Source organism: Perkinsus marinus (assembly GCF_000006405.1).
Source record: "Perkinsus marinus ATCC 50983 genomic scaffold scf_1104296970664, whole genome shotgun sequence".
Taxonomy (NCBI): Eukaryota; Perkinsozoa; order Perkinsida; family Perkinsidae; genus Perkinsus; species Perkinsus marinus.
In genome coordinates, this window is record NW_003202385.1 from 391,766 (window position 1) to 401,486 (window position 9,721).

The 9,721-nt window shown below is 50.0% G+C and overlaps 4 protein-coding genes across 4 annotated transcripts in view; 1 reads left to right on the forward strand and 3 right to left on the reverse strand.

Moving 5' to 3' along the window:
- Positions 1–1,684, forward strand: part of Pmar_PMAR017164 (hypothetical protein) — a gene marked incomplete at both ends in the record, with an annotated part of 3,554 nt that extends 1,870 nt beyond the window's left edge. The window contains 7 exons of the mRNA XM_002767541.1: positions 46–97; positions 147–308; positions 353–427; positions 481–584; positions 631–753; positions 798–938; positions 1,153–1,684. Of these exons, the coding sequence (XP_002767587.1) occupies positions 46–97; positions 147–308; positions 353–427; positions 481–584; positions 631–753; positions 798–938; positions 1,153–1,684 (1,189 nt within the window). The remainder of the gene's footprint in view (positions 1–45; positions 98–146; positions 309–352; positions 428–480; positions 585–630; positions 754–797; positions 939–1,152) is intronic.
- Positions 1,685–2,098: 414 nt separating this feature from the next.
- On the reverse strand, positions 2,099–2,569 carry Pmar_PMAR017165 (transmembrane protein 14, putative; the record flags this gene model as incomplete). Its single annotated transcript, XM_002767542.1, has 3 exons — positions 2,099–2,192; positions 2,242–2,408; positions 2,504–2,569. 3 exons carry the CDS (start codon positions 2,567–2,569, stop codon positions 2,099–2,101), a joined length of 327 nt encoding a protein of 108 aa, XP_002767588.1.
- A 345-nt stretch (positions 2,570–2,914) lies between these two features.
- On the reverse strand, positions 2,915–5,066 carry Pmar_PMAR017166 (hypothetical protein; the record flags this gene model as incomplete). The annotated part of the gene is made up of 6 exons (XM_002767543.1): positions 2,915–3,125; positions 3,183–3,289; positions 3,481–3,597; positions 3,641–3,820; positions 4,119–4,776; positions 4,984–5,066. The coding sequence occupies 6 exons, from the start codon at positions 5,064–5,066 to the stop codon at positions 2,915–2,917; spliced, it is 1,356 nt and encodes a 451-aa protein (XP_002767589.1).
- Positions 5,067–8,385: 3,319 nt separating this feature from the next.
- Positions 8,386–9,534, reverse strand: Pmar_PMAR017167 (plasmepsin 4, putative; the record flags this gene model as incomplete). Its single annotated transcript, XM_002767544.1, has 1 exon — positions 8,386–9,534. One exon carries the CDS (start codon positions 9,532–9,534, stop codon positions 8,386–8,388), a length of 1,149 nt encoding a protein of 382 aa, XP_002767590.1.
- Between the last annotated feature and the right edge of the window lie 187 nt (positions 9,535–9,721).

Sequence of the window (9,721 nt, forward strand, 5' to 3'; positions counted from 1 at the left end):
TGGTCGCCTCTCCTTTACCGAGGTTCGTTTCCACTACCCGAGTAGAGCGGATATCGAAGTGCTCAAAGGTGTGACCTTCAGCGTGGAGCCAGGCCAGGTGATTCCTTCAGCTGTTGATAGAGCCAATCTGTGGAGCCTTGTGGTAGACAATGGCTCTGGTTGGCCGCAGTGGAGTTGGCAAATCGACATGCATCTCCCTTATACTGCGTTTTTATGACCCTACGGCTGGGATGATCGCGGTGGATGGGAGGAGTTTGGCGACGCTTAAGGACGACTGTTTGAGGAGGAACATCTCTCTCGTGGCGCAGGTGAATAAGTGCGGTGTCTGGGGATCGAACCTGCGACCTATTAGGAACCCGTGCTCTTCTCAACGTCCATCATGGATAACATTAAATACGGCACGGATGGAGATGTCACTCGCGAGGAGGTGAGGGTCACCCGTTCATAGCAGCATCCGACTACGCAGAGTTCATTGCACAGGTTGAAGCGGCCGCTAGGGCTGCATACTGTCATGAGTTCATCACGTCCTTTCCGGAAGGCTATGACACCCTCGTTGGGGAGAGAGGAGTGCAGCTGAGCGGAGGGTAGGGGAGGCGGAAGAGGAAAGGACGGTGATAGTGACTGGTTCAGGCAGAAGCAACGAGTAGCTATAGCACGGTCCATGATAGCATCCCCGAGGATACTACTACTGGACGAGGCGACAAGTGCTCTTGATGCTGAGAATGAGAGGAAGGTTCAGGAGGCCTTGGATGAGTAGAGCAGGGGAGTTGCGGTGTAGCATCAGGTGTGTCTGGCAGGCTGAGTTCCTCACGAACAACCATAGTGGTCGCGCATCGGCTGTCGACAGTGCAGAACGCTGATGTGGTCGTCTACATGGAGGACGGTCGCGTAGCGGAGATGGGCTCCCATCAGCAGTTAGTGTCGAGGAAGAACGGCAAGTGAGACGACGAAGTCAGCAGCAGTTGAGGAAGGCAGAGCTTGGGTAGGTACGCAACTCTCGTGCGGCTGCAGCTTGATCATGGCTCGACATCGTTTCTGGATTGAATTTTCGAGTACGGTGGAGTTGTGTTGAAAAGTCTCGGGTTGGTACTTGATCCCGTTATGAAGTGACGTACACCAGTCAATGGCCGCAAGCGAGGGTATTCATTACAGCATTTGGGTGTCGCCACCACCAACGAGCGAGATTTCTGAAGAAGTGTTCAAACTAGAGAGGGACGCCCATAAGGCTTGTCCGGCGATGACAGAAGCCACATTCCAACCGCATATCACAATTGTTGGCTCCTTCATGGCGGCTAACGATGAGATGGCGAAGGCCAGGGCCAGGGAGCTCGCTATGCAAGCCACAACGGGCCCGTTCATGGTTGAGTTCGATGCTGTACCTTCGGTGGTTGAGGCTGACAAATGGAATATGGTTGTCGTGTTCTGGATCGACGACAACCATAGTCACTTATTGGCTCTGCACAAGGCGTTTGGAGGCAGTGGGAAAGAGTACACACCCCACATGTCTCTATGCTACGGCTGCTCATCTAAAGAGGAACGCGAAGACCTTGCCGAGGTGATGGCGAAGTCTACAACACTGAGTGGTCGCTGCCGTTTTGATGTTGACTCAGTAGAGCTGTGGAGAACAGAGGGCATCCTCGGTGGTGTTGCTGGTTGGAAGAGAATTGATCGGATTGCTTTGTGAAGAATGATATCTCTTTCTCGTGTTTGTGCACTAGTGTTGGGTTCAACGGAACTGTAGTAATTGACGGTACAGGAAACCGAGTGAGATGAGTATGACCACCGTTTCTTCGTCTCCATTACTGCTTTCTGGGGGGATTATACAGTGTGATAGTGAAGTCTCTAAGGCAACGGACTCCGAGCGAGAGTCGCTACCCTGGTCCTGTCATCGCTTTGGAGGGATAACACCATGGTCAAGGTCAGTGTTGAGTGTTTTCACACAGTTGGAACGAAAGTGTAGTCATAAGCGACCTCCTCGCAGTGATGCCCCAGGAGTAGTTCCTTATCAGAGGATCCCTGTGCCTTCTTACGTATGAAGGTTGACTGGTAACACAAGAGGCTCCTTTGAAATCATAACATTGATAAGTATCTCAGCATCTTATACAACAACAGCATAAAAGTAAACGCAAAAACTCAAGGCGCTGATGACGCACATGAGGCCACTCGGCATGAACTTGCGAGTTTTCACGTACCTGAAGGAAACCACTGGCAGCCGTCACACTAAGGTAGCAATGAACTCACCTCGAGTAGAAAAATACGGCGAGTACGAGCGCAATGGCAGCTAGGCAGAAGAGTCCCGTCAAGTTATCATAGGAAGACCCAAGTTTCGCCGCAGCGAAGACCAGCACGCCAGAGATGGTGCCGGCAATTAGTGACGGCTTACTCTTGGCCTGGACGAACCCTATGGCCTAAAGGTAGACAAAGAGGAAGTCATGATTCTCAACGACTGACAATCTCAACAGCTACACGGTGAATGAACAGGGTCTTCGAGATGTAACCTTACCCCTCCAACGATTAGTAGCAGGGCGTAGAAGAAAGCTTCATCGAATGCGAAGGCGACGGCGCTCATCTCGAGAACAACGATACCGATGGATGAGCTCTTCCAGCAACCAACTCCGTACAACCAAAGACCCGAAGGAATAGCATGCGAAACTCAACAGTGATCAGAGTACACCACTTCGCCATCCGGCTCTTGTCGCCCCTGTTGTCATTATCAATTCTGACGAATGCCGCGAAGATGCCGATGGGCAGTATTTCAAATAACGCCATGAAGGCTCCCGGCATGAACTTGGAAGTCTGCCGGTACCTATGGGGAAAACTCCAGAGACACTAATCGAAACTACCTTAGCCCGGCGATTGACTCATTAACGAAACCACCAATAGAGGGTTGACAACGGCCAAAGCATGGATGTATTCAACTACGATAGGTCGCCAGGTAAGTGGCAAGATTAGACATAACTTCAACTTCACCATCTAGGGGGGACGGTGAGGAGCCGAAGGGGGAGGAGGACATGCTGCTCACGGGGGATACACCACGGAAAGCATTGCCGAACTTGGGCTTAACGAAGGGATCCTCGAATGCAGCAAGGGCCTTCTGGGAGGGCGGCCAGAAGAACACAAATGTTCTGAAACCAACCAGAGCTGAACAGGCCCACGACCGTAGCATAGGAGCTTCCCCCTACCTCGGGAAAAGCGACAAAAAATCTGTGATCGGGAAAGAGTAAACTTTCTTATTATGACGCAGCCGAGTCCAAACACCTTCCCTTCCTGTTCTCCTTCGAAAGGCATTCTGAAGCGCACTACACCGCCACGGTATTTGCTGAGGTGGGCATATATTCAGCTCGGGAACACTGAACTGTCCACAGAGGCCACGATTCCTTCGGGCCTTCGTATCCGCGGGAGGCGTTGTCGTTGTTATGATCTCCAATAAAATCTCAGCATCTGATGATACGGGGAGTTGGGAAGGACCAGCAGTACGACTCTACCAAGTTTCATCTTCATCCAGGTCTGGAACTCAAACCTGATGAGCTTCCCGTGCCAGGCTACCTTCAGCTTGTCGTAGAGGTCGACATTCGCCAAGCTCCTGGATGTTTGTAGCTAAGGAAGAGAAGATAAATTTCCGTAGCAATAGGAACCTTACTCCGTCCTTAGACTCTCCAACGCTGGTATCGTCAAGACCGACCTGGCTCGTATCTTCCTTGGTGGACCTCAAGATACCCTCAACCTCTTTGACAACCGCTCGTCCTCGCCGTCGTCGTGGAGGCGGTCTTTCGTCGTAGAGGAGAATCTCACTGCCGCTCCCCTTCATGTACGTCATCCCCTTCGTGAGATGAACTCTACAGTACAAATGTGGCCATCTACGCACATACGGCCTGGCTTTCTTGTAATAGGGAACATCATCACCAGCCGGTACACATGCTCGGGGTCTACTACACATTCCGACAAGGGAAAATGATGAAACTGGGATGGTGATCATCCCCATAGACCCTTAACGTGGTCAACCAAACAAGTAGGTGATTATGGAAACAGTAACTATTCTATGACGTTGGTGCTGATGGATATCATTCATATCTTGCCTCCACGGACTTCACCAAAGATTCCAACGACTTCCCCTTCACTTGTCGTCGCCATCCTGTGATCCCACCTCCTGCCGATCCACCACCTTTGGCCGCCTTAGCACCGACAGAGGCAGCCTTCTTAAAGAACACTGGAGGGGCCTCAATCACTTCACCGAACGCTGGCTTCACCGTCACCGGCGCTTCCTCCTCCTCCTCATCATCACCAGCCTCATCGTCAGCACCCTTCTTCGTAAGGAGCGGCGGCCCCTCTTGGGTTTCATGTTGTTGTAGAGCAGCCATCTTGGCAAGGGCTTCCTCCAGGCGAGGGATCTTAGGCAGGACCAAAGGCTTCATAAGATTAGGAACACCATCTTCGTCGTAGTCTGGGCCAAACTCAGAACGCTTCTTTTTCCCCTTCCCCTCCTCCTCCTCGTCAATCGTCTGATTCTTCCTCTTCTTGGTAGCAGTCTTCTCTACGACGGGTCCTTTTCCCATCTTCTGTCGTCGGAGATCAGCCTTGTGTTTCATCAAGGCATGCCTCTCACGATTGGTCAGCTTCTTCGCCGCACCAGGCTTGGCTACTCCCACTACTACCTCCGTTGTAGGACCATCGACTTCCCCTTGAGCTCCGGTAGCCTCCCCTCCAGGAACTAGTAGATCTTCGTCATCATTCTTCGGTGCCTCATTGCGGCCTTCAAAGTCCTTCGCCAAGGGAGTCCTGAGATATCACCGACCTCTACTACTTATGATAGCAGCGATGCCATCGCGTGCGAAAAAGTCGATTCCATTATTCATTTGCGACCTCCTTCACGTCTGGTTGCTTCTATCTACATCTCATCGCGACTGTCCAATACATTCAGCAATCATGAGTAAGATCGATCCCAAAATCATTTCAGAAGTACTCGAACGAAAGTCTGCGGCTTACCTCTGTTCAGCGAACTTAGTCACTTTCCTATGTCGGCCTAGTCGACCCCCTCCTCGACGATTCTCGTACTTTCGATGTCTCATTGAGATATGATGAATAGAAGAGGGAAATGTCTCTAAAGAGGTCTTGGAGCAAGGAGTATTCGGCGGAGGGCCTTCTTCTCAGCTACGTGGCCTTTACTGTAACAGTCGGATAAAAGTTTATATTTTGAGGAGCATCGCGACCCGACCGCCCCGGCTGACGACCCGAAGTGGAAGGGCGCGATTCGCAACAATGCGACGATCGGGAGAGATATGCTTCCGCTCGTCAACATTTTTTTCTCTACTGTCAACTTTTCCGCGCTCGCCCTGTCGCCCTGCGGACAAGATTCATATTCCCAAGGGATATGATCCGACTCAGGGTGTGCCGCTTTCTCGTTCGATATGCTTCTTCCACTCATGGACGTAACTGAGAACTCAACACTACGTCGGGTTTCTGGTTCACATGAGTAGCATATTCAAGCTGAATAACAGTTCGGGTTTCGGGTTACCCTTTCTCCGTTTTCACCGGTAGTTTCTTCTTTTTTGGCAGCCGCGAGTTTGGATTGCACTCAATGCTTTACAGCCATTACCCGGGTAACAGCTTTAACTTCTTATTCAGGCTCACGAACAAGCAACGAAGCAATTAAGTTTATCCCTAAATGAAGACCCTTTCCAGAAGACGTGGATTTTAATTATGAAATATTCAAGGACAAGTACGGAGGTGTCCACCAAGGCCCCACCGACTTCTTAGGCTACAGCTTTGTACGTTCAGCGTCAATGCGCCAGGAAATGCGCTTCGACTCATCGAAGAGGAGGTGGATGCCGTTATGAAGAAGTCGACGAAGGATAGGAAAGCCGCCGACCTCGGGTAGACCGAGCAGAATTAGCACCTCCGACGACGACCTCTTCCACAGGTGTGTATTTCCTGAGCCTTTGGGTCTTTCCAGAAGTCTCGTCATCAGACCAGTTTTTTTTTTCAGCCAGGGGACTTGGAAGACACTGAGATGGGTAAGTGGTGGCAAGTTGCCACTGGCAACCTCCGATAGGCTGTTGCCCTTATCCTATAGGCTACCAGCATCCATATAGCTGGCGTGCACCCTGGAGCCCGAGAACCTCTCAGTCTACTCTTCTCGAGGTTCGGCAAGCTTGATCCCGATAGGTACGCTACCACCTCCCTCCTCTCACTACCCGTCCCTCCTCTGCCTCTAGGCGTACTCTTCAAAGAAAAGCCTTTGGAGCTTACTTGGCACCTATCGAGACGGAGACCGGGGGTTGATGATGCCGACATTTTCGAGTCGGCCCTGTTCCCGCCGGTCAGGGACTTTGGAACTCGAGATATTGAGAAGTACAATACACGCCGCTCTCTCCGATTGACTACGGCTGCTGTTTTAATCGAAGTGCTGAGTATTACGAGCCGATGAGGCCACAGAAAAGGCAGAGCAAAGCAAATACTACCTCTAAGCAGGAGGTCCTCCTGCTGCTCGGCGGAAGGTTCCTGAAGCCTCCGCGATGCTTCGCGAGTGGTTACGGAGGACCATCGCGATGCTGGAGCCCAGCCGCTGGGCCCCAGGGAGACGGCTTCCACTGGTGGTGTCCACCGTTCGACGTGGCTACGTGACGTAGCATACGTCGAATATAGACAAGGAGGTGTTGGGAGCCGAGAATATCTCCTGAAGTAGGTTGCCTGGCTGGTGGAGTACCATTCAGTCTCGACTCAGCCGTTTGCCCAGAACCATACTTAGTTACGCAAGAAGATACTTGTCCAATGTTTATATCCAATCAATAGAGTATAGTGTAAACCCAGCAACTTAAAGGAGTACACAGAAGTCTATTGACCCACGGAGAATAACCAACAATACTTACAGATAAGCCTTACTTCTACTCGGTCTTATACAGACGAACTCCGTGATAGGCTACGCAGCTACCACACAGTGAGACAGTATCAAGTTGATACTGTCTCACTGTGTGATACTATCAACGCATGATATGTCTATACACAAAAGATGTCCCAACAGAGGTTGCCATTACAATCACGGCTACTGTACCGGAGTAGGAGGGAGACAGTGATGCTGTCAGCGAGCATACGAGTGATGTCTCTGATGATGATGGATACTGAGAGATGGTTTCTAGCATCCTCCGTGTCGATTTGTGCCAAGGAGGCCACTGATCAGTTGCTCTGCTACAGAGTGTTTGAAAGAATGGCCCAAGCCTCGTAGCTTCTCGGCGCATGTATGCGAGTTGAACTCGCCGAGTTCCAAGTGCAACGTCAACAACACGACTCAGACTCGCATCGATGCACACTAGACTATGTCGGATCAGCTCTAATCTATTGAATTGGCTCTTTCATCATGCATGGAATGTTGTCCACAGGCCAATTCGCTCTGCCAGAGCGTCCAGTGGACCGTCCAGTTGAACTGCGGGGTCTGTGCATGACACAAATCATGAGCACTCGCCATAGTGTGTTGGCTTTCAAGCATCATCACCAAGACTCGGGAAGTTCCTACCCTAGCATAAGTCATCCCTCGCTGGAGACTATTATTCTCGATGGCACAATGATAAACATGTACAGTAGTCGCGTTCCCTCGTATCATTCGTCTATCGAATTTTTGAAGGTCAGTTTGTCACTAAAGTTCGCCATAGCTGTGCATCGTTTCACACTAATTGTTGTTTGCCCAAGAGTTCTGCTCACGCCCGCATAACTCGGACGCAAACGTGATCGATCTGGTCTTGTACACTTGAGCAGAAGGGATTCACAGATCTCTCTAACATGTCAGCTGGGTCCATTTCTATATCCTCTTTATCAGGTTCAACCTGACAGGTTGAGTGACCGAAGAGTAACGGGAGGCACGCTTCATTATTTCTGCACGATAGTAACGGACGCTTTCTCTCTGTCTCGAACTTCGCAGTGTCCTTTGCGAACTCTCGGAGTCCTCGGTCCGAGGATAGAACCTTGACTGTCCCTTCCAGTTGTATCTTTGGCGGCAACTTGTAACAGAAAGAGCAATGATATCAATGCACTCATCATGAGTGACTCATGTGAACTCAAGACACTCTGATGTACTTACCCGTGTAATCTGAATCTTAATCCACCGAAATAGCCTGCCCATTCGCCAGAATATATGATTTTCTGAGCTTATTAAGCTCTCGATGGAACGACTCGCCGAATAGCATACTTCTAAATGGTATATGTAAAATCATACCACTAGAAGGACCAATCGAGCTGAAGGTCTTCTCACGGAGCGTTCATGAAACGATCAACGATAAAAGAGGGCATTCTGCTGTAGAGCGTAGGTTCGAAATAATAGAATAAAAGGAAAGGAGATGAAGAGATAAGCAGGAGAGATAAGAGGAGATGATTCTCTCCACAAAATGAGAGAATCCTTTACGGAGATCGCGGTTTCAACTTGCCAATTCCCACTCGCTTGAGAGTAGGGTCGAACTGGAAATAGTTATCGATCAGTATACGATCGGGAAAGATCCATTCGTTCCTGATAATCTTCTGGATAAGAAGACGACAAACGTCAGATTTATTGGGCACTCTCTTAGCGTAGTGCATGTATCTCATCGAGAATAAGGTCGTGCCTCGAGGGCCCAAGTAAAACTGCAACGGTGGCAATTTGGTCATGTATCGGCAGGGAAAATACCATCTCTTCCGTTCTGGATGGTACACGAAGTCGACATGCTCACCTGCAGCCTTGTCAGTCTGGGCTTCAATATCCTTGATGAGATTGTCGTAGTATAGTCCTGGGACAAGTAGCTCGATGCAACCGGTGTCGAGTAGTGCGTTCATATTCATATTAGAAGTTATGTGTCCATTACCGACTTGTAGCTTATCGATATTTACCGTGTAACGTCCGTGTGTAGAGAAGTCGATATACTTCAATGCACCCTCATATAATCCAGGATCGCCTCCACCCAGGAGTAGGCCTCCATCAGCGGATTCCTCCTTGGGATCAGCGGGAGGATACAAGTAGAGGGCAATAATACCGGTCGATACAGTTCGTGATGATCGCAATTGCGTCATCATGGACGGGAAGTTCACAAAACCTCTATCATAGCCAAGACCCATCAAATTTACCGGAGGATGTGCGAGATCGGGGCGAGGAGTCCATTCGAATACCAGTCCGAAAGTGAGGTTCTGCGGCAAATGACCCACCGTTAACTCCGCTTTATGCTGAAACGTCTTCACCGTCATTCCTCCACCGAAAGTAACAGTTCTCGTTACCTTACTCACAGAGCAAGGCGGAGAACATTCGAAACACCCCATGGGCCAGTCCTTGCAGAGGATTCTACCGTCTTTCTCGAGCCAATGCTTCCAGATAAGGAAAAAAGAATCAGATCCAGTGTCAACGAGAACATCTAGCTTCTGGCCATTCTTGTCGACCAGAGTATGAAACAATCCGAAGCCGAATCCGCGTACATCTTTGAGCCTCACATCGAGCTTGAGAGTATTTCCTCGGGTGACCTTCAACACGCCAAATACATAAACTAAGGCGAGCAGACGCATAGGCATAGGCAGAGGAAGAGACATTTCGGTCGTTATTTTGCCAAAAATTCAACTTTGTAACATTCCGGATTCGTTCCATGTTATGATACATCATTGTAACCGTGACAATGTCACGTCATCCGCGATGACTGTGCGGCCACCAAGACATGCCTCAGGCCAAGCGAACTCGAGATAAGAAGATCGATTTCGTTGGCACGAGCGAAGTTACCCT